This window comes from Sphaeramia orbicularis, chromosome 6, assembly GCF_902148855.1.
Source record: "Sphaeramia orbicularis chromosome 6, fSphaOr1.1, whole genome shotgun sequence".
In the NCBI taxonomy this organism is placed as follows: Eukaryota; Metazoa; Chordata; class Actinopteri; order Kurtiformes; family Apogonidae; genus Sphaeramia; species Sphaeramia orbicularis.
Genome location: NC_043962.1, coordinates 5,805,727 through 5,830,994, shown reverse-complemented (window position 1 = coordinate 5,830,994; position 25,268 = coordinate 5,805,727). Strand labels below are relative to the sequence as shown.

Below are 25,268 nucleotides of genomic sequence, written 5' to 3'. Positions count from 1 at the left end.
TGGAAGAGGAAGGGGCCGGCTCCAAACTGTTCCCACAAAGTTGGGAGCATGGAATTGTCCAAAATGTCTTGGTATGCTGAAGCATTCCCAGTTCCTTTCACTGGAACTAAGGGGCCGAGTCCAGCTCCTAAAAAACAACCCCACACCATAACCCCCCCTCCACCAAACTTTACACTCGGCACAATGTGGTCTGACAGGTATCGTTCTCCTGGAGACCGCCAAACCCAGACCCGTCCATCAGATTGCCAGATGGAGAAGTGTGATTGGTCACTCCAGAGAAGGCTCCTCCCCTGCTCTACAGTCCAGTGGCGGCGTGCTTTACACCACTGCATCCACCGCTTTGCATTGCACTTGGTGATGTATGGCTTGGATGCAGCTGCTCGGCCATGGAAACCCATTCCATGAAGCTCTGTGCGCACTGTTCTGGAGCTGATCTGAAGGACACATGAAGTTCAGAGGTCTGTACCACTGACTCTGCAGAAAGTTGGTGACCTCTTCGCACTCTGCGCCTCAGCATCCGCTGACCCCGCTCCGTCAGTTTACGTGGCCTACCATTGCGTGGTGGAGTTGCTGTCATTCCCAAACACTTCCACTTTCCTATAATCCAGCTGACAGTTGACTGTGGAATATTTAGGAGTGAGGAAATTTCACCACTGGATTTGTTGCACAGGTGGCATCCTATCACAGTTCCACGCTGGAATTCACTGAGCTCCTGAGAGCGACCCATTCTGTCACAAATGTTTGTAAAAGCAGTCTGCATGCCTAGGGCTGGATTTTATACACCTGTGGACATGGAAGTGACTGGAACACCTGATTCTGATTATTTGGATGGGGGAGACAATACTTTTGGTAATATAGTGTACATTCATATATATACACATATAAACAGGAATACAGCATATGTAAATATCTAAAGTCATTTCCCATCATGCAGCGTGGTACTGCGCTTCAAGTGAACCGAGTAACGTGACTGTAAGGTTATTGTATTCCAAAATGACTAATATGTCTCAAAATATTGGTCCAATCAACTTGTGGGGATATTTAATGTGGAGACAGGACTATTCCTCAACTGTAGGAACCAAATTAAACGGGTAAAAGCGTCTACATTTCAGTTCTTGTCTGCAAAAAGGTTGTCACAAGGAACTGGTTACAAAGTGACCCACTTTGACCACAGCAATGGATGGACGTTATAGAGGAAACATATACCATGGAAAAATTAACGTTTCATCTGAGGATTAAGGTGGGAACTTTTAATGGAAGATGAAAGAAATGGACCATATTTAAGGACACTAATTCTTGTTAGTAGATCAAAATCAAAATCAAATCAAATTTTATTTATATAGCGCCAAATCATAACAAAAGTTATCTCATGATGCTTTGCATATAGAGTTGGTCCAAACCAGACTCTAAGCCAATTTACAGAAACCAACAGAACCCTCCAGGAGCAAACACTAGTGAGTGGAGACAGTGGAAGGAAAAAGTACCTGTAACAGCAGAAACCTGGAACAGAACCAGACTGAGGAGGATGGACGACTGCCAGGACCAGTAGGGTTAAAGAGAGAGAGTAAAGGAGGAGAAAAGAGAGAGCGAGAGAGAGACTGGGGGAGAGGGGGAGAAGGGGGAAGAAGGGGGAGACACATGGATGCAGGTGATGCACAGATAACTGAACTAGAACTGTCAAAAGTAGATCAGCTGGTGTTAGTAAGATTACTAGAAACCACAACAAAGGACCATGACTGTTAATACTACTACTACAAATACAAGTACTAACAGTGGATATACTACTACTACAAATACAAGTACTAACAGTGGATATACTACTACTACAAATACAAGTACTAACAGTGGATATACTACTACTACAAATACAAGTACTAACAGTGGATATACTACTACTACAAATACAAGTACTAACAGTGGATATACTACTACTACAAATACAAGTACTAACAGTGGATATACTACTACTACAAATACAAATACTAACAGTGGATGTACTACTACTACAAATACAAATACTAAACAGTGGATTTACTACTACTACAAATACAAGTACTAACAGTGAATATACTACTACTACAAATACAAGTACTAACAGTGGATATACTACTACTACAAATACAAATACTAACAGTGGATGTACTACTACTACAAATACAAATACTAAACAGTGGATGTACTACTACTACAAATACAAGTACTAACAGTGAATATACTACTACTACAAATACAAGTACTAACAGTGGATATACTACTACTACAAATACAAGTACTAACAGTGGATATACTACTACTACAAATACAAATACTAACAGTGGATGTACTACTACTACAAATACAAATACTAAACAGTGGATTTACTACTACTACAAATACAAGTACTAACAGTGAATATACTACTACTACAAATACAAGTACTAACAGTGGATATACTACAACAGTTAGTACAAATAACAGAAACCTCTACCATCTATGGAACTACATAATAAACACTATCATAACTATATTTATAAGTGAGTGATGACGATGAAGGCAGGAGAAAGGCAGGACCACAGCAGCAGATCTGATGTGAAAAAGACGAGTGGAACAGCACCCTCCCCCCCACGTTGTTTTGGGCTGTAAAAATCTTTTAAAATTTATAAAGTTGGAAAAAAAAAAACAGTTAATGTCTCAGAACTGCAGATACACAGACAACCCTTGTCGTCCTGCCTGGGGGTGGACAAATAATCCGCGTCACCTGGGCCCGGGTGACCCTGGCCTATAAACTGAGCTGCCCTTCTGCCCCCCCCGCCATCTTTTCTTCCCAGATATGCCTACAGACCTGAGTGCATGTGGGAGGGGTGATGGACCTCCTGGGTTTCGACAAAAGCTTCAATTTGATCCTTGCATTTTTATTATTAATAAAAGACGACTACTTCTATAAACTCCCTGAGGTCGGCTCTATCCTTGTCATGTTCCCCCTGAACCATAACACACACACACACACACACACACACACACACACACATACACTCTGAGACCTTCCAGTATTATAATATATATTTTACTGGTCTGACCCACTTGATTTCGGAACGTGTAACCTGAACTAAAAGGACTTCCATGCCCCAGACAGTTCAACCAGCTCTACCCGTTTGGTCCAAATCCAGATCAGACCACCTGTTTGGTCCAGATCCAGGTCTTAACACTAAGACCTGATGCATCTGAGACCACGTGCACATGGTAGTCTCACATCAGACCTGTGAGTGTTTCAGTGACTCGTCCACACACACACAGTGACTAAAAATGACACACAAACGCCTGGTATTACCAAGAACAAGAAACAACTTTATTTACAAAACAAACCACTACCCCCCCCCCCCCCCTCCCCCTTTTTATTCCACAAACCCCTAAAATTCGGTGACTACTGAGGAATGCTATGTCTGCGCTTTGTGGCTGAGGTTGGGAATTTACAGGACTGAGCTGAACACCACCCAGCGCAGACCTTGGCTGTTTTCTTCCACCCACTTATTTAGTCTGAGTTCATCCGTCGTCTAATGCAGCAGAATGACCACTACACTGGGTCGGAGGTTAAGTGGTGGCAAACATACAGCCCGCGGGTCAAAACTGGCCCCCCAGATGGACCAATCTGGCCCACGGGATGAACATTAAGTAGCAGTGATAAAGTCAAATAATAGCATCATAACCTATAAATCAAACATATGGCTCATGGACCAAAAGTTGGACGCCAAATGGTCCAATTTGGCCTGTGGGACGAATTTGTGAAATGAAAAAAATACACTTTTAGTTCAGGTTCAATTTGATCTCAAATGGGTCAGTCCAGTAAAATACTAAAATGACATTATGACAATTTATTTATCCTTTCACAAAACAGTAAATAACCTGAACAAATATGTGTAAATGACAAACTGAGGTGTAAAATTATTAAAATTGCACTAATTTTTCTGAATAAATTTCAGTTTTTTTCACGTTTGTTCATGTTATTCATATTTTTTAAAGGATAGTTTGCAGACGTTATTCATAATGTAATTTTACATTTTTTACACAAAAGTTTGTAGTTGTCATTATTTATATGTTTTTTATGTTATTTTACTGGTCAGACCCATTTGAGATCATATTGGTCTGAATGTGGAACCTGAACTGAAATGAGTTCAACACCCCTGCTATAAATAATGAATCCAAATGTCCTCCTTGGTTTAGTGCAGGAAAAAAAAAAATACATTGTGAAACTATTTAAATTCAGGAACTATCCTGTCACTATAAAATGGGAATAACCTGAACAAATACTAACAACCTGAAATTTCTTGAGAAAAATAAGTGCAATTTACCATTAATAATAAGCAGAGACATAATATTGTTAAATTGCACTTATATTTTTTAAAAGATATTTCAGGGTGTACATGGTTTTTCGGGTTATTCACGTATTCATAATGTAATTTAAGTCTCACACTTTAACACAAAGAAAATTTTTGATTATTATGTTATTATTTTACTGGTCTGGCCCATTTGAAATCATATTGGCCTAAATGTGGAACCTGAACAAACCCTGGTTTAGGGGTTGGGGGTCACATGGGAGGGATGATTCTAATCCAAACATATAAAAAACTAGTTTCATTTTGCTGAAATCAAACAAACAATGACGCAGTAAAAAAAATGTTGTCGCTATAAATATCCTTGGCTTTTCTGTTCATCTCTAGACATCATGTTGTTCCTGGAAACAACGACCCCAAGGCGACGCTTTGACCCTGATGTGTTACCGTTTGCAGATGACGATGCAAATAATCTCCACATTTAAGCAAGGTGTGAATTCTGTTCACATCGGCCGTATGTGCGAGTGTTGTTCACACAGCTCTAGGTGTGAATAGATGTGATTATGGTGACACTTATGTTCACGTAATGTTCATGTTTCCATTGGACCGCTGAGGTTTCTGCTGAAAAAGGTGTGAAGAACCGATTCGGTGTCATTGCATTATGTTGCGTGGGTAAATGTCAGTGGTTTCAGTATTAATGTAGGTGTTTGTGTTGGAAAAGATGGTGTGACTGTTAATCGGGAACGATCTCATCTCATTTTCACAGCGATGGTGCAGATGTGTCATTAAATACGCCATGTTTTAAATAGTTGAAGTATGAGTGTAGCTGCTGTGCTTTAGCATTAATTTGGCTAAAATAGAGAATTCATTGCCAGTGGTGGAAAAACGTTTTTCTTTACCCCATGTATTTGTGATTTTTTTACATTGAGAATCACTGTTAAGTCTCTGAACTGTACCAAGTATTGTTCCATTCTCCAAACGCACATGCTCTTTCTGCACATGCTCAGTTCCATTGGAGTCAAAACTGGATGTTTCAGCAATTAATGACATGCATCCAGGACAGGACATGATGAAACTGTCAATTTAGGTTTGTTTTTTTTTTTTCTTCTAAATAAAAAAACAAAAACAAAACAATAATATGCATTTGTTTGTCTGGTGCAGCTGCACCTTTAAAAACAAATAAGATAATAAAGTTTTAAGGGTGTCCAAAAACTTTTTTCCACAACTGTATGTCTGTTTATAGTCTGATTCTGCTGAGTTTCTGTGCTGCTCAAGAAACTGTCTTATTGATGGCGTCAGATGCGACGAAAACACAATGTTGAAACTTTTCTCGTTCCATTCTAAAACTCCGAGACAAATTTTGCCGTCACAGATGCAAAGAGATTAGAAAACGTGGGCCAGTGTCAAGCAGATTTCGGTTTTTAGTTAAAACAGAAAGCATCCGCAAAAATAAAAGTTTAGTTGCGACTAATTTTGTGTTTTATGGAGGGTAAGAAAGTTTCCATCCAGTCTGAACTCATGATCACGGCTGCATTTCCATGTAGTGACACGTGTCTGCCCTCGTTCAAGTGTTGAACCCCGTACTTGTCCGTGAGTCTGTGCCACAGCAGGACGTCTGTCAATGTGTCCGTCTAAGTTTAGAAGGCGTAGCGGGTGCGAATGTCCTCCAGCTTTTTGGAGACCTCGGGCGGCGTCCTGTCCAGCTCCTCGGCCACGCTCTTCTGTTTGTGGGGGTCCATGCTGTTGAACTGCTCGCACAGATCTCCGTCGATCACGTTCTGCAGACACAGAGAACACAGGGACTTCAATGGACGCCAGGCGCTGATAGTCTACGACACTGGAATGTGCACAAGACGGATTAGAGGCCAGATAAACGGGTCAGATGAAAGAACACCTACCTTTACTGGGAAGTAGTAGGATCTGAAGCTGAGGTGGTCCCGGCCGCAAAGTGGAGGGAACTCTGAGCGCATGTGCATCTCCAAGTGTTGGAAGAAGTCATGATCCTGGGGGAGGACGGAGAACAATAAGACCAAAGCTCCTTTTTGGAAAAACATCTGCACATTTCCACTCAAATTACCCAGGTAATATGGGACGAATAAAGCTGATCATCATGTTTTTTGGAGCTGTCCTAAACTGTCTCAATATTGGGAGAAAATAAAATGAAGGGTTTATAAAGTAATTGAGACAAGGATTCGTTTTAAATTTTGAGACTATGTTCTTAGGCAAACAAAAAAAGTATGAAAGGATTTTGTAAAAAAAAAAAAAAAAAATCTGTTTAATATATGTTGGTTGCTAGCAAGAAAGTAATCACCAGAAAATGGATGACTGACAAATAACCTACATTAGAAGACTGGACAGAACTTGTTAAAGTAATGTCACAGATGGAGGAAGTCATATTTGCATTGAGATTAGAACACGACAAATCTGAAAAATGCTGGAAACCATGGACAGACTTTGTGAACGCTAAAAAGGAACAAAACATGACACCCACTGTTGGTTAGATACTACAGTTGCAGAACAAATTATTAGACCACTCCTTGTTTTTTTCAATTTCTTGATCATTTTAATGCCTGGTCCAACTAAAGGTCCATTTGTTTGGACAAATATAATGAAAACAACAAAAATAGCTCATAGTAGTTTAATTTCAGAGCTGATATCTATCCATTTAACATGTTTCCTTGATAATAACCAAAATCACTTCAGTTCTTCCATCAATATCTATGGCATTGTACTGACAAACACAGTGCTTTTAGGCACTCCATGTTTTCTTTTCTGTCTATTTTAGTCACATGATACACACAGGAGTTAGGAATGGATTGCATAACCAGTGTTTTGATGACTTTTGATGGTCTAATAATTTTTTCCACGACTGTATGTTACTGTTGTTTTTATTTACTTTTATATTTTTAATTACTGTTCTGTTGTTTAAAAAAAGGGATAAGAAAATAAGAAGTGAAAACACTGGAGATATACACAGGAAACTAAACGTACAGAGAGATTGTTGCATTTTTCTCTGAAAAGAAAAGAAATATAGAAAAATAACATTGGAAAATGCTATATTTGTACGTGAATGTAAAACATGTAAATTCTCTTACAAAATCAAATAAAAAACGTAAAATATATATATATATGTGTGTGTGTGTGTGTGTGTATGTATATGTCTGTACATGTATGTGTTTGAAGGGAGTTCATATATTTCTGTATGTAAATGTATTATATCTGGCGGTATATAAACTTAATCAAAGTCCAGTACTTGGGGTGGGTGGGATGGGTGGGAGGGAAAGTGGATAGGAACTGGATACAACAATTTCATGTTCAAGTTGTATGTTTCTTCTTGTGCATTTGCTTTTGCATTTGAAAAGGGAAAATAAAAAAGACCTTAATCCAAAAAAAAAAAAGAAAGAATTTTTTTTAACCAAATTACCCAGGTTAAAAAAAAAAAAACTTTCCCACAACCCCAAACTTTCCTTGAAAAGTTCCTGGTTTGGGGGGAGGGATTGAAAGGGCCAAAACACAGACATTTCAGATACAGGTACGACTTCATCCTCATACAAAGGCACAGATAAAACAGTATGGACTGGAGTTTGTGTTTCACCTCGTGTGACGTGAATGGGACCAGTATACCGATGCCTCCAGACAGTGTGGTGTAAACCAGCGACTCAGAACCGCCCGGGATCAGAGTGGTTTTCTGTAGCGATAACACCGTCTCTCCTATGTGGTAGTTGACAATCACCTCAGCCTGGAGAAAAAACAGGAGGAAAACAGTGTAGAGGTTTAGTTGTTTGGTCAGAATCACCTGTTGAACAGTCTCATCCTGTCCCTTTATGTCTCTTATTTACATGACAACACTCACATTACACCAATATTTCAACAAACTGACACATGGCCCAAAAACACCATCGTATGAACTACAGGGTGTCCGTAAAGTCTCTTTAATCATTTGTTTTTGTAATAAATGGGTTAAATTGTAGACAAATCTGTGGAAATTATTACAAAATGAAAGTTAGATGTTGAAGAGTTCTGTCTTTACTAAACATTAATATTTCCTTAAAGTTAAATGTTAGATTTTTCTTCCTCAGTGAGATGTGAAGAAAGTAGATGGTTAGTTGTGGTAGAAAATTGTTTACAGTCAGAGCAGGAAAAATATTTTGGAAATTTAGAACAAAATCAGTCATGGATAAAAAAAAAAAAAAAAAAATCAATGTTAAGAGATATTAAGTAAACACCATCTCTGAGGCATTTTGGAGGCAAAGATAACTATTTAAACCAAACTAACCAATGCAATGATATTTATCCCAATACAGGGTGTATCAGATAAACTATACATTTTGAAAAATTACCCTCAGTTCCGTATTTGATAATTTTTTTGAATTTTCTTTTCTGGACATCTGTAGGTAGGGGATTGGTGGTTATCGGTCCAAATTTACAGACCCAGGTTTTTTAATGCGCGACTGAGCAGGGGCAAATTGTGCAATCCAGGTTAAAATTGGTTTGCGCAAAGTAACGGTGGGATTTAAATCCAATCAAAGGTCATGGGAGGGGACAATGGGCATCCATCTTGTTTTCCGTTAAATTGCCAAGTTACAGCATTAACACTTTGGCCTCCATGTCAGTTTCATTTCTTTACCCATGGCAGCTGTTCCTGCCTTTCAAAGTTACTTCAACTTGTTTAGGCGTGGAAATGGGATGGAGATACGTAAAAATGAGAATGGCAGGATGTATCTCCGCTTCCCAGGTTGCAGTCATCCTGTTATTGCAACATGAATTCTCATGTGCAGACAGGTGCTGGAATCTGGGGAGTGCCAACCTCCCATACATGCAGGCACGTCAGGGTAAATCTGAGTCGGAGATAATGAGAAGCAACACCTACATGTAATTTCACATGTATTCAACAAGGCTGTACACATTATGAGATGACTTCATTCTTCCATGTGTCCTCCATTTCCCTGGATACATACTCGTGCCCCCCTGGGCATATCGAATACCTCTGATTGGATTTAAATCCCACCGCTACTGCAAACCAGTTTTAACTTGGATTGTGCAATTTGCCCCTGCTCACTCATGCATGAAAACCTGAGTCTGTAAATTTGGACAAATATCCACCAATCCCCTACCTACCAACGTCCAGAAAAGAAAATTCCAAAAATTGTCAAATGTGGAACTCGGGGTAATTTTTCAAAATGTGTGTATATATATATATATATATATATATATATATATATATGTATATTTTATACACCCTGTATAAAACTATATTCTGACATTGTTTTGTATCCCAGACCCCTGTTAGAAAAGGAACACCTGAATTCAACATGTCCACATACTTTTGTCCATATAGTGAATAGGGTTGGGTAAAAAAATCGATTTGATCGATTTTGAATTGATTTCTTTTTAAGTTTGCGTAATCGATTAATGGTGGATGAGATCAATTTTTCAGAGCAGGACCGCGAGTAAATGAGCCGGAAACTGCCGGTGTGGAAGCACAGCCGCAACCACAACTGCCGATGTGGTTGTGCTTGCAACGTGCGGGAGGAACGGGGAGGAAGGGTGGAAAAAACCCCTCCGCTGGAGGTCCTCCCGGCCCGACCCTCAAACCCGCAGTGCGGAGGAACAGGCCAGTGGAGGCGGATCGCAGAAACCAGTCGTTCTAGAACTATTAACTTGGATCACCTGTGGCTGAGTTCGGAGTTAGAGGAATAGTAAAGCGGAAATCACGAAGCTCTGCCCACCCTCCCCCTCCAGTGAGCTTCTTGCACCACGGGCCCAACATGAGTCTGTTTCAGGAGGGGCCAGACTGGTGTCAGTGCCCCAGGGTGACAGTAATGTGCCTTAAGACTGGAAGCACCAGGTATAAAACAGAATAAAGATGAGACAGAAGTCTGTTCTGAGCTGCTGGATTAACATGGACATGTTTGTGTCCTGTTCATTATTCAAGAGCAGATTCATCTGTTTCCTGATGAAATGTCATATTTATTTCCTTTGTAATATTAATATTGATTCTGTGTTGCATGGCTGCAGTAGACAAATAATCAAGTTACAACTCAAAATTGTACTTTGGTATCACTAAATGAATCTGAATCAATTAATACTGAATCGAATCGCAATTAATCAATTCAGAACCCTATGAATTGAAACCGAATTGATTAAGGAAACTGGCCATGATACCCAGTCCTAATAGTGAATATATAAACTACCTTAAACCACTGGTCTTCACGTGGTCTTAGATTTTCCCCAACTGGAAGGTCTGTGGACGTTCACATGCATCTAGAGGTATTTGTAACTACTGATTTTACAACAAATGGACCCTGGAAACCAGTCTGACCACTGAGGGCATGTGGAATTCAAGGTGTCCCAATACTTTTGACTGGTATGATGACAATGGACAAATGACTGGTATAAGAACACTTATAATATTTGACCAAAGCATAAACCAAACAGGGACAAATAAGTTGAATATTCAGCGAAAGGGAAATGTGTTGTTGCAGAGGCGTAGACCTCCTGATGGTCCGTTCAGTCAAGTTTAGAGCAGTTTGAAAGCAGCTCAGTGCAGACACAGTAAAGGTATAAGATCAGGTCAGGTCTCGAGACAGCTGCAAGTATAGAAACAGTCCACGGACTGTCAGAAACAAGACACACTATGTTCTTCTTCTCAGAGGAAATTAGTCCAGATGGTCAGATCTAATCCAATAACCATCAAAAAACCGCTTGGCCAATAACCAGGTAATGACCAGGACGTTTCCTGTGTACAAAGACTGCATTGGGGAGCAATAAAGGCCCAGTATATGTCTGAGTAAACCATGGATGAAGCAAACATGACGGACGCCATGAGACCGACAAGGCACATGGGAAATTAAAGAATAAACTGCAGCCGAGACGGAGCTGAGCCAAGCCACGACAAAGAACCCATCACGACCGAAGTTGTGTTTCTGCACCTGATAGAGGTGGACGATCACAGGCCAAAAGATCCTATCGCTGTGTTTAAATCCCCATCTATAACAGAGACGTATGTGATGACAAATTTCTCTATTCGATTGCAAAACAATATTAAAGACACTGCTATAGACGATTACAGCTGCAGGCCTTTTACTTCTTACATGGTGTCGATCATTCTGAGTTGTTCAGCTTCCCTGCGTCCACCTGGGGAAAACTATGTGGACGTATTTGTGCTGTATTACTGATCCAAAATCTGCATCAGCATCTGAAAACCTACACTGTTCAACTTTTTTCTTTGTTGGCAATTTCATAAAACATCTTCTCTAATGAAATCATTTTACTTATAATGGTCCATATTTTGACAGTTTATAACATGTAAATGGTTACAAATATCAATATAGTTCCTATTGATCACTGATAGGAAGTCATATATGGATTTTCATTTGGGTCCATGACCTTTGACCTTGATTGACTTTAAGGGTCAAACTCGAGGTTACCAATGTCTGGATTTCAAAAATCTTCTCCAAAACTACTGGTCAGATTAATTTCAAATTTTATATGCATCATCCTTGGGACATGTTTGTTCACAGTTTTGAAAAATGTAGATTTTTGATTGATATTACAAATATGTCTTTCCTTATAATGGTCCATATTTTAATGGTTTATAACATGTAAATGGTTACAGATATCAATATAGTTCCTACTGATCACTGATAGAAGTCATATATGGACTTTGACTGAATTAGTTGAGTTATTCTCCACTGAAAGTCCCGCCCACTTCTATTAGGAGATTGATCTCCTGCATCACGACCACTGGACTCTACCACAGACAGAACCTGACAACCTCACAAATTCAACTGGGATTGATCCTTGAAAGAACATGACTCTGACATACGGAGACATTGGTCCTATTTTCTGATGCTATTGTGTCTTTGGTTTAACGTACTCTCCTGCACATTTTACTGCCTTGGTCAAAGTTGTTCAGTTCTTAAAGGAGTGATATTTTGCTTTTCTTTAAATGGAATTCTTCATTTTCCCACATTTCCCTGTGGTCTCCATAAACTGTAAATGCTCTGCTTGGGTCTGAATTCTTCATTCATTCAACTCCACAGGTCCATCTTCAACCCTATTTCTGAGTAATGACACCAGAAAGGTGGTTTGGAGCGCTGGCCCTTTAAATGCACATGAGCCACTTCAGGCCCCGCCCCCTCCAGGTTGTCAGCTGTACTGCTCTGTCCCATTCAACCAACAACTGAACATTTTAGGTAATGGGCTCCAAGTTTGCACATACTTTCAGTATGGACTACAACCGCTGCTGCTGACAAACAATTATGTCGAACTGGAGAAATGCTCGTCTGAAATCTGGACCTGATCTGTGCAAATGTCGTGACGTAACAAATTAAGTAGGAATTAAAACAGGTTGTAAAAATCCACTTGATTTTTGCCAGAATGAATATAACAATGGTTTTGCAGCAGCTGGAGGGTTCAAATTCAAACTGTATGAACTATTAGGGTCCAAATACACAAATAAATGAACCAGACTAAGAAAAGTGGGTTTAGAGAAATACGAGCCCTTTAATGCCTCATTTAGGGGTAACTGTTTTGGTTTTATAACCTGGCCTTTGCATTGTTTACTTGTGCGCCACATTAGGGCAGAAGGAGGTATCCGACCTCATCTAATGAATCACATATTATGTTACATGGATCTGAGGGATAGTTGATGTGATGTTAACGCTGATCCACGTTATTAAATCAACTCAAAGTTAGATTAAATTTGGAATGGGAATGACATAAAACGGCCCCATCTCCACCACCGGCCTCTGGAGATTAAACATCTGTAAGAAAGAACATGGTCGATGCATCTAAGGTGTTACCGCCATGTGGGAATAACTCATCTAGACATGGAAAGGTAACTAGGTTCACATGTTACAAGATGTTTTACACATGAAAGCATCTGAGGAAACAAAATGACACAGAGTAAAGAGGCCTGAAGGTGTTTAAGAATGAAAAAGTACAAGGTTTGGTCTCAGTCTTTAGTTTTTTTGTACTTTACTCTGCAGAAATCTGGGAATTTAATTCAAATCATCCACTAATACAAAAACATTTATAAAACATTTGATACGTAACACTGACATTTATCACTTATTGTTGTGTAAATGTGTCCTTGTGTGGATTTAAACTGATTTAGCTTTTACGCAAATTTTATCAAGAAATTCACCATTGCCAAACTGAACAAAATTAGAGCAACAGGAAGAAACAACATGGAGAGAATCCCCCCGCACAGTCAAACCTTTCATTTAATCTCAGACGGCTGTGTCTCTTTGACCTTGATCTTTTCAGATACATTAATCGAATCAAAGTGGAATGCATCTAATTTAATGTACGACCGCATTTAGCCAAGGCATACATAATTAAGTTCGTTTAGATGCAAACACACACAGACCTGTCTCTCTATCTTTAGACCCTTTCAGACGAGGACGGCAACCTTGAACTTATGCAGACGTTAATCCTTTAGCCCCCGACATGTCTGTGGTGAGCGTTCTGAATGTATGATTTTTTTTTTTAGATATTCATAAAAATTCAACCATTTGCTCAATAAGAAATTTTTCAAAACGTGCTGATAGAACAGACCTTGTTCTTTCCATAGACATCTGAGCATGCTCACACAGAGCAGTGAATGACATCAACTCTCTATAAAAATAGACAGTTTGGGCTTTTTAACACTGTTTTCTTTGTGGTTTTTTGTTTTTAATGTTATTTGAAGTGCTGTGGTGATTTTTCTTTATTTTTTTTAACTGTGTTTTTACCAAATTTTGACCATATATTTTCTTTTTGGAGTTCAACCACTTGCCAAAAGTAGCTGGACTGATTTAGAGAAAAGAGCCCCAAAACAAAAACTACTAGGTCCAAATTCAAAAAGTTGTTGTTCAGTGTGTTCCAGTTCACAGTTCATGTTCAACATCCTAAATCTCTTATTGATGTACATTCTGAGTGCCTTATTTAGTAAATGTATGATTTATTGGAAATATTCATAAAAATTCAACCATTTGCTCAATAAGGAAAATTTTCAAAAATGTGTTGATAGAACAGACCTTGTTCTTTCCACAGACATCTGAGCATGCTCACACAGAGCAGTGAATGACATCAACTCGCTATAAAAATAGACAGTTTGGGCTTTTTAACACCGTTTTCTTTGTGTTTTTTTATATTTTTACTGTTGTTTCCAGTGTTGTGGTGATTTTTCTCCTTTTTTTTTTTGCTGTGTTTCTACTTAATTTTGACCGTGTAACTGCTTTTTGAAGTTCAACCAGTTGCCAAAATGTAGCTGGACTGATTTAGAAAAAGAAGAGCTCAAAACATAAACTACTGGGCCCAAATTCAAATCCTTGTTGATGTTCAGTGTGTTCCAGTTCAGTTGATGTTCAACATCCTAAATCTCTTATTGATGTACATTCTGAGTGCCTTATTTAGTAAATGTATGATTTATTTTAAATATTCACAAAAATTCAACTGTTTGCTCAATAAGAAAAATTTCAAAACATGCTGATAGAATAGACCTTGTTCTCTCCATAGACATCTGAGCATGCTCACACAGAGCAGTGAATGGGACCAATTCACTTTAAAAAAAATAGACAGTTTGGGCTTTCTAACACCGTTTTCTTTGTGGGTTTTTGTTTTTATTGTTTTTTTTTTTCTCAGTGTTGTGGCGATTTTTCTTTCTTTCTTTCTTTTTTTGTTTTTTAAACTTGTGTTTTTACTTAGTTTTGACTGTGTAACTACTTTTTGAAGTTCCACCAGGTGTCAAAAAGTAGCTGGACTAAAAAACAAACAAACCAAAAAAAACTACTGGGCTCAAATTCAAATACTTGTTGTTGTTCAGTGTTCCAGTTCACAGCTGATGTTCAACATCCTAAATCTTACTGATGTACATTCTAGTGCCTTATTTAGTAAAAACCTGTCAAACTTCAATTCCTCTCTTTGTCTTTTTCTGTTATTCCACCTGTTTTGACCCTAAAACACACAGTAAAAATAAAATACTGAAGAAAAGGAACACAAGCACATACTCACAGCAGCTTTAACCCTTGTACGGTGTTCAGGTCTGTGGGACCCGTTTTCATTTGTTATTAAAAGAAAAATGATGACTAATTATTTTTTTATGAATTTGTTTCCTCTCATATCTTGATTATGTTACATTTTATTAAAAAAACAAACTAAAAACAAGCAGCACTTCAATTCATAAATGTGATCTAGCAAAGGCAGAAGGCAAATATTCAGCATATATGCTTTTTATGTTGCTTGTAATTGGGATGACGTAAACATCTGTTGAGTATTTTAACATAAAATTGTTTGATTATGTTGAATTAAAAGCCCACACATGCAGCGGGTCCACCACACCCACAAACACTGGCTGAATAACAAAAATATAAACGTCACACAAGGGTTAATAAACCTGAAACAGACGACAATTCATCTGAAATAATGTCTTGGGGGTTAAAGGGTTAAGCTGAGTAGCCGCATTACAGAAGATAAATGTGTGAATCAGTTGGACTGGACATTAGATTTAACTCTGACTGCAGCCAGATTCAGTCCACAGCTGAATAACACACATTATAAGCCAAGAATCCACAGCCAGAGAGTGGACGTGTTGATGACGTTACTATTATCTGATTGTCTGCAGGAACAGAGAACACTTAACCAGATTCTGGAGTTTCTGTCAGTAACGGCCAACGTTCAAATGTTCAACGGAAAAGAACAATCTATCACCACTTTTTTTCACAACCTCCTGGACACTTCAACTAAATGGAGGATTTCCAGAGAGAAGAGTTCTGGCACAAACAACCCCGTTACGTAGAAAAAGACCGAGGGGTTGGAGATGAGCGGATTGAGTCGAGTTCTTATGAGAGACAGCTTCTGTGAGGAACTGAATATTGAGCCTAACCCAGTGTTTTTCAATCTTGGGGTCGGGACCCCACATGGGGTCGCCTGGAAGTCAAATGGGGTCGCCTGAAATTTCTAGTAATTGATAAAAATTAAGAAAACCTTACTAATAAAAAAAAAATTATATATGGTGAGTTGACAGAGACAATCCCAATCCATAAAAGACATGACAAACTGTGAAGCTGAAACTGCAGCACTGTGGTTCTGTTTATCTATCAAATGTTCATTGTGGTCAGTTTCAGATGCTGCAGCTCTTTCATAATTCATAGTTTGAGTTCTTGTTTATTCAGTATTAATTGTCAGCCTTATAAATTGTACTGTACATATCCTGACCAAGGAAAATCAAATTCTCACTTTGTGCAGTAATCTACACCTGGATTTACTGCCTCCGTCCATAATAATATACATTATATAGACTAAATGTCATCTAAAATTAACAATTATGTGCAACATAGTATAGCAAACTATTACACTATCAAAAACAAATTAATTTTAGCAAAAAAAAAAAAAGTCTCTGTTTTGAATGTCTGGGGTCGCCAGAAATTTGGGTTATTAAAATGGGGTTACAAGCCAAAAAAGGTTGGGAACCACTGGCCTAACCTCATCTGCCTTAATTCTAAACCTAAAACTGTGTCTCAACCCAATGAAGAAGACATTTAAATTTGTGCAGAGGAGCTAAAATAGACTATATGGACATGTCGAATTCAGGTGTTTCTTTTCTTACAGGGGTCTGGGATATAAAACAATAATGACTAATGTCAGAATATAGTTTTATATTATGGAATGAATTTCATTGCATTGGTTAGTTTGGTTTAAATTGTTATCTTTGCTTCCAATATGCCTCAGAGATGGATTTTACTTCATTTCTCTCAACAATGATTTTTTTTTGTCCATGACTATGATTTCAAATGCTCTTACTCTAAATTTCTAAAATATTTTTCATGCTTTGACTGTAAATAATAATTTTCTACCACAACTAACCATCTACTTTCTTCACATCTCACTGAGGAGGAAAAATCCTCCATTAAACTTTAAGGAAATATTGATGCTGATGAACAGGACATCTTATAATTTTGTCCATGTAATTTATAAACATCAATATTTCCTTAGTAAGTAGATGGTTAGTTGTGGTAGAAAATAGCTATTTACAGTCAGAATGAAAAATATTTTAGAAAAATAGAGCTAGAACATTTAAAATCATAGTCATGGATTTTTTTTAAAAAAAAATCAATGTTGAGAGAAATGAAGTAAAAACCATCTCTGAGGTATTTTGGAAACAAATATAACAATTTAAAACTAACCAATGCAATGATATTTATCCCAATATAAAACTATATTATAACATTTGTCATTATTGCTTCAACTCCTGTTAGAAAAGAAACACCTGAATTCAACATGTCCACATACTTTTGTCTATATAGCGTACATCTGGGCAGGGGAGCTAAAATGTCCTTGGCAACAACAAAATGTCGTTCTAATTTACAACAATACTAAACACATTGTACAAAACACATGTGTGTACACATTGAGATAGAGCTGTCAGAATATGGGCAAATCCAGACATCCACACCCAAATCTAAAAACAGACGGCGCATTTCCAAACTCAAATGCGATTCTCAATCAGCGTGCACAGAAGCAGAAATAGCTGACAAACACGGTATGACAGAGACGACTGGGACTGACACATTGCGTCTAAATTGGAGGGACTTTCCCAGTCTGTCTGCTACCTAAACAGTTTTTGACCAGGATTGAAATGTGGGATGGTTGATGCCGTGTGTGTGTGTCCATACACACACTTGCATTTGTGAGTAGGTTAAACTTGTGGTTGCCAGTGTTATGCAGTTGTGCATGTCAGCGGTCGGAGGTCAGAGCAGTGGAGGCGGCAGATTAGTGTTTGAGGCCAGAGTCCGGTCCAGGACTGAAACTCTGGCAGCAGAAGGAAGATCGGCAGCAAATACAGCATGAACACTTGACACAGTATCCCATTCCATCTACATCTGTGAATACTGATGGATGGATGAGTTCAAATCTCAAACTGAAAACTGTCAGTGAAACAGCACAGCAGGTATATTTTCATTTTAGACTAAAATTCCTCATAGTTTTGCAGAAATAGATGTGTTACAGCACCACCTGCTGGTGTCGTCTGCACAGTGTAACAGAACTTATGAAATCCAACAGGATTCAACCCATGAAGACCCAAACATCCACCATCAAACAAAATCATCCACATATCTAAACCATTCAAAACCTGCTGATACACTAATCCTACCAACACATGTAAATAGCTGGTGTAAAATGCAGTTCTTTTCATGGTCATGGAAAAATCCCTTTTGTCTTGGAATTTACATGTAATTAAGTTTTGAGTAACGTCACATTCTGAATAAATCTCATGTAGAATAGTGGTTTAGTAGCTTTTGCAGATTCCATCAATGTAAAATCACACCTCCCTTCCATATAAACGGTGCTTTTTCTGTATTTTTAGTTTGTTTTAGTGGGAAAAGAACCTTATTTTTTGATATTGTGTTGTGCAAAAACAAATGCACCAACTGTAAATGTAAAAGTATTGTTGTTCAATTACCTAATTTTCAATGAAAATTGCAAAATACAGAGGATAATATTATAATAAATGGAGATAAATCATTTAAGAAAGGTTAAATAAAGAGAAGAGATTAACTGGTTAACGGCCACAAAAGTAGGACTGGGTCTTTATGGGTTAATTCACGTAACACGTACAATATTAGAAATAAAATGCATTATACTGAGTGACTCTTGGACTAGTTTTTATAACGGATGTATTTATGTGCATTATTTATTTATGAATATTTACATATAGTTTTCTACTGATTTTTTTTTTATCTGGTTTATTTTATTCAGTGTTTTATCTACGAGTTTTTATTGTGGCCAAAGCAACCTAATTTAGTTTTGCATTAATGTTGTGTTATGATGTAACATTATGATGTAATGTGTAAATGACAATAAAGAAATCTGAATTCCTGTAGCAGTAAAAGGACACAGAACGTAGGGAATGGTCACTTTACCTTCTGTGATGCTCCATTAAGGAGGCCTCTGTCCCACAATGCCTTGTTCCCTGTGGGGTCTTCATCTACATCATCGCTTGTGTTTGGAGGAAGACGCACCTGGAAAAGTTAAACAGGAATATTCAATATTTCCATCATATTTAGTCTTAATATTCGAACACAGTGGGGTCAAACATGTGGCTTGACAAGGGGTCCAATCCAGCCCACGGGATGAATTTACAAAGTGCAAAAATTACACTGAAGATATTAACAATCAAGGGTGTGCACTGGTTTAGTTCAGGTTCCACATCCAGACCAATATAATCTGAAGTAAAATAATAACATAATAACCTATAAATACTGACAACAAATTTTCTTCTTGGTTTAATTTGAAAAAAATATTATATTATGCCTATAAAAAATGACAACTCCAAATTTTCTCGATTTTAGTGCAAAAAATAACATTAAATAATGAAAATATTTACATTAACAAACAATATTTTAACAATAAAATGTGAATAACCTGAACAAATATAAACAACCTGAAATGTCTCAAGAAAATTAAGTGTAACTTTAACAATATTCTGCCTGTTACTAAATATTTTCTGCCTTTGTAGATCTGATCCATAATGCACATGTATAAATGATAACTTGAGGCAGAATATTGTTAAAATTGCAGTTATTTTTCTAAAGAAATTTAGGTTTTTTCAGGTTATGCACATTTTTTTTGCTTAAATAGTTTGGAACTATAACATTAAATTCTGAAAATATTTACATTTTTGCACTAAAACAAAAAGAAAAATTTGGAATCTTCATTAGTTATAGGTATAATGTAAAAAAAAAATTTTCACATTAAACCAAAATAAAATTTGGAGTCATTATTTATAGGTTATTATGTTATTATTTTACTGATCTGACTCACTTGACATTAAACTGGGCTGAATGTGGAACCTTCAATGCCTTTGACACTCCTGTTCTAACATAATTAGACAGCCAAAACACTGCCTCCCGCTGCTTACGATGCTGATGTTCCCAAACTTGTCAGCGGACGCCATGGTGTCGTAGTCCAGCAGACAGGCCGTCGTCACCCAGCGAGGATACGTGTCATCGGCGAAAATGATGAGCTGGTTCTCGTTGCGTCTGTATCGAACCCAGAACAGACTCTCCTGCACGTCGGAGATGATGACGCGCTGTCCGATGGTGTGGATGCCCGTCACCAGGTTGGGAACATGCTACAGAAGAAGACAGAGAACCAGAGGAGAATGCTCAGCGAAAATGGATCTACGGACATCCCTGAACTTCTCCTGTCTCCTACAGTTACATCTGGATGTTCAGGTCTCCTCACCCCCGTTCACAAATATAGATGAGCTCAGAATGGGGATGAAGTTACATTTCAACCCTATAAGGTCAATCATAATAAAATCTTCTTGTTCTTACCTTGTTCTCACATTTGCGCAGCAGCTTCTTTTTTCCCAGGTCGTAGATTCGGAGCAGTTTTCCGACTCCCACCAGGACGCGCCCTTGGAACGGCGCGATGGCCAACGGCACATCCTCCACTGGTGTCTGTCAATCACAACACAACCAAGGAATCAGGTCAAACTAAAACTCTGGTCATTTTTTCAGCACAATTTCAGATAAAAGATGCAGAATCTCCCCGGGTCAGCGCTGTGATCATCAACCTTTAACCCATAAAAACCTAAAATGTACATGTTGTTGAGTTAAAAGTAGTAATATTCTGAATAAATCTCATGTAGAATAGTGGTTTAGCGGCTTTTGCCGAATCTGTCAACGTAAAATCACACCTTCATAGTGTTGTTTTTTTATTTTTGTTTGATTTAGGGGGAAAAAGACGAATCTTATTTATATACTGTGTCATGCAAAAGCAAATGAACCAACTGCAGATGTAACACCATTGTTGTTCATTTAACCCTCAAAGACCTCAACATCCACCGGAGACCAAAATCATCTACTCATCTAAACTGTTTAATACCTGTTGATCCACTAATACTGTCAATCCATGTAAGTAATTGGTGTAAAATACGGTTCTTCATCTTTTCATGGTCATCAGATATGACCCACTTGGACGTTCAGAGGCTCCGCAGTTACCGTGGAAACTCTGTCATCTTCTACAACATTAATTCACCAGGAAAACCCATGGAGTTGGATCAATGACAGTGGATGGACACACTGGGTTTATGTTCAGTTATTAATGTCTTTGCTTTAAAAAATGACTTGAAAATTGCACTTATTTTTCTTCAGAAATTTCAGGTTGTTTATGTTATCCGCATTTTTAAAGGATAGTTTGCAGATTTAAATATTTTTTAAAAAAAATTTTTCACTCTACAACAGAAAAAAAATTCATGATAAGGTGGGGCAAATTGATTAGTTTCCTTAAAAACAATTACTGTGTGGTTTGTCTCATACTCCTTTGAAAGGTTATATAACCTGCTGCTCTAAAAATTTTATTGTGTAACTTGATTGCTATTTCATAACTGTAAACTAAATTATCTTTACTGTTAGATTGTGACTTATCTATTGCCGATTATTGTCTGTTATGTTCTATATGACAAAATGATAACTAATAAAAACTAAGTGTTAAAAAAAACAAAACAGGAAAAAAATGGAGTTGACATTATTTATAGGAATAATGAAACGTTTTTTCCACATTAAACCAAGGAATGTGAAAAACCTGAACAAATATGAACAACCTGAAATATCTAAAGAAAATTAAGTGCAATTGGACCAATATTCTGCTTGTTACGAAATGTTTTGTGTATTTGTAGATCCACTGTGATCTGTAAATTCTAATGCACAGGCAGAATATTGTTAAAATTTTTTGTGACATTTATTTACTGATTTTGGACTGGTAAAATGTTTTTGCATCATTTCATCAGGTTTATATTTACCTGTTTTGTACTTTCTGGACATGTAGTTTTGCACTTGGTTTTGTATTCATTTGGTACTATCTTGGATGTATTTAGTTGGTTTGTTTGACTTTATACAGTATGATTTTATAGCTAAGTTGTGTATGGCTAACCATTAAGGTTATTATTATTTAGAAGGGGGCAGGAAATATAAGATTTTCTTCATCCTGCTCCTTTTCGAGCATGGGTGTGTACATGTTTGTTTACTTAATGATTATTGAATGTTTATTGATGAAATGCACAACCATGAACTAAATAAATAAATAAATGAATAAATAAAATTTGCACATCATTTTCATAAGAACTTAAAAAATTTCATTACATCTTTTTTGTTTGGATAATTGTAAATGCAAATAGTTTCATAATTGAATGGGGGGTTTTTTCATCCTAAAACAGAAAAAGGTTGCTGTCATTCTGTTATTATTCAACTGGTCTGACCCACTTTAGATCATACTGTTCTGGATATAATATGACATCACTGCTCTATATGCTCGTCTGTGTGTCTGACCATCTAGACTCATCTTAAAAAACTAAATAAAACATTTCTGATCTGGCTAAGTGGTTGGGAAATTCCTCTAATGGGAAAAGAAGTGGCTAAGAACCCAGTGTAATCCAGCAGTCATGAGTCACTTCCCTGTTAATCCACATCAGGTAACACACATGTGGGCCGGTCCACCCGCCGGCCTCCACCCTGATCCAGTTTCTGGGGAATTACCCGCTGAGTGGTGCTCGTCCCCATGGACACCCACATCTGCGTTCGGTGTCATTAAAAGTTTACTTCAGACTGTTCTGCACGGTGGCCTTTACTCCCACGAACCCGAACTTTATGTAAGCATCCATTTCAGACGGCAGCGTTTTCATAAACACAGGGTACTTCCCCTTTAGCCCAATAAAAAGTCCAGACTTTTTCAAAACTGATATTTTTTTTCCTCCAGACTTTGACTTTATATACATTTATCAAGGTTCCTACAGGTTTCTACAAGTTCAATTTAAGACTTTAAGACAGAATTTAATGCTCATTTCACAGTCATACTGGCAAAAATTTGTGACTCCCAGAAATTAGGAAAATGGATTAATTTACTCCAACGCCTTGATTCTCAAGGTTCTAAGTTGAACTGATTTCTTACACAAGGTCCAATGAACTTCTAACACATTTCCCTGCACTCATGTCAGCCAGGTCCAGAATGATCTTTCCTCCAACCAGGCATTATTAAATGTACACTTCCCCATGCTTACTTTTCTCTTCTGTGATAATTTCTCACCGGGGGCTGCAAAGTTAGCGATAATAGGTTCCTAATTTCAGTATAAATTGTCAGGTTGGAACGGGTAGATCTCTAATGTTACTATCTTTGCAGCTTGGACACATTCAAACACAACATTGCGAACAGTTTACTGAAAACGTAAGTTAAGACCTACCATATGACATTTAATATGTTTTAAAGACTTTTTTAAGGTATTAAATGCAGATTTGTAAATTTAAGACTTAAGACTTTTTAAGACCCCGCAGGAACCCTGTTTTATACTTGTGTGCTGACGTTTTTGGTTGAGATTGAACCTGTTGTGTGTAGTAGAAATTAAGTTCATTTTAATAAATGTATGAATCCATAATTAGCAGTAAATTATGTTTTACTGACAGAAACATTTTCAAAACATACTATATGAAAATCCCAAACGTACATGGATATCACACAAGCAAGTTTCACTAGATATCATTCCAGTACCGACCAGTTAGCGAAACCATATCATGTTTTTTATGTTTTCCTCATGCATTTCTTATCTTACCTGTTTATGTGCCTTTGTACATACTCTAAAATTCAACTATCAGAGAAACTTTGTTCGACTTTCACACAAAGTTCCAGACTTTTCAAGGTCTGGAAACCCACGTTTCGAAATTCCATACTTTTTAAGACTTTCAAGACCTGCACAAGCAGCCTGTCAACACCTTCTGCAGAACAGTTAACTCCTCTATGTCGGTGCATTTTCAACCTGTTCCACTGTTCATCTGTTCATTCAGACTGTTATGAGTTGAACTTATCTGACCATAACCATTTCTAAACCAAACACTAAATTGTATTCTCATCAACAGAACAAGATATTACGATACAATACACAACAGCAAATGCAAGGGTGTCAAACGTAGAGCCTGTGGGCCAAAACCAGCCCACCAGAAGGTTCAATCTGGTCCTTCAATGCAAAAATTACACTGAAGATGTTAACAGTCAAGGGTGTTGAACTGGTTTTAATTCAGGCTCCACATACAGACTAATATGATCTGAGGTAAAATAATAATTTAATAACCTATAAATAATGACAACAACAATTTTTTTCTTGGTTTAATCTGAAAGATGTAAAATTCCATTATGAAAATATTTACATTTACAAACTATCCTTTAACAACAAAATGTGAATGACCTGAACAAATACCTGAAACATCTTTGATTCTGACAATATTCTGCCTGTTACTAGTTGTTTTTATTGTTTGTTACTGTGATCTGGAATAATGATCTGAGACATAATATTGTTGAAACTATACTAATTTTTATTTATAAATTTCAGGCTGTACATGGTTGTTCAGGTTATTCACATTTTCATTATGTAGTGTACTTTTTTTCACACTGAAACGAAGGGAAATTTGGATTATTATTTATAGGTTATTATGTGTTGGATTATTTTACCATACCTGCGTTTAATTAATAAGTTTTTATTTTCGAAAGGATCATACAGACAATAGATCCTCTTGTCCAAGAGGGCTTACCCGAACCATGGGTTGTCCCCAAGCAAATCTTACCTTCACATTTAAAACAGCCCACTTAAGATCAGAGTGGGTCACATGTGGTCCCTGAACTAAAATGAGTTCAACACCCCTGAGCTAATGTGCTCCAAAAGACGCTCTAAATGCCAAATGAAACCCACCTTGTGCACAAACTCTAGCTTCTCGCCACCACTGGTGAGCCGGTACGTGTAGATAAAGCCACCGCCCACCGACCTGGGGTTGAGAATCATGTCTCTGGCCACGCCCACTAGAACGTACCAGTCATCTCCAGTGTTGGTGAAGCGACAAACTGCAACACTGAAAAGAGAGAAATACACGTACTGTATAACCACAAAACTTGAATATTTTTGCAAACTTTATGTACAAGTCTTATAAT

The 25,268-nt window shown here is 37.6% G+C and overlaps 1 protein-coding gene across 1 annotated transcript in view; it reads right to left on the bottom strand.

Annotated features, from left to right (window-relative positions):
- Positions 1-5,713: 5,713 nt before the first annotated feature.
- Positions 5,714-25,268, bottom strand: part of sf3b3 (splicing factor 3b, subunit 3) — a 36,802-nt gene continuing 17,247 nt past the window's right edge. The window contains exons 21-27 of the mRNA XM_030136926.1: positions 25,033-25,189; positions 20,633-20,758; positions 20,215-20,427; positions 19,217-19,315; positions 7,903-8,046; positions 6,206-6,310; positions 5,714-6,085 (exon numbers count right to left, since the gene is read on the bottom strand). Coding sequence (XP_029992786.1) covers positions 5,945-6,085; positions 6,206-6,310; positions 7,903-8,046; positions 19,217-19,315; positions 20,215-20,427; positions 20,633-20,758; positions 25,033-25,189 — 985 coding nt within the window. The 3' untranslated portion in view covers positions 5,714-5,944. The remainder of the gene's footprint in view (positions 6,086-6,205; positions 6,311-7,902; positions 8,047-19,216; positions 19,316-20,214; positions 20,428-20,632; positions 20,759-25,032; positions 25,190-25,268) is intronic.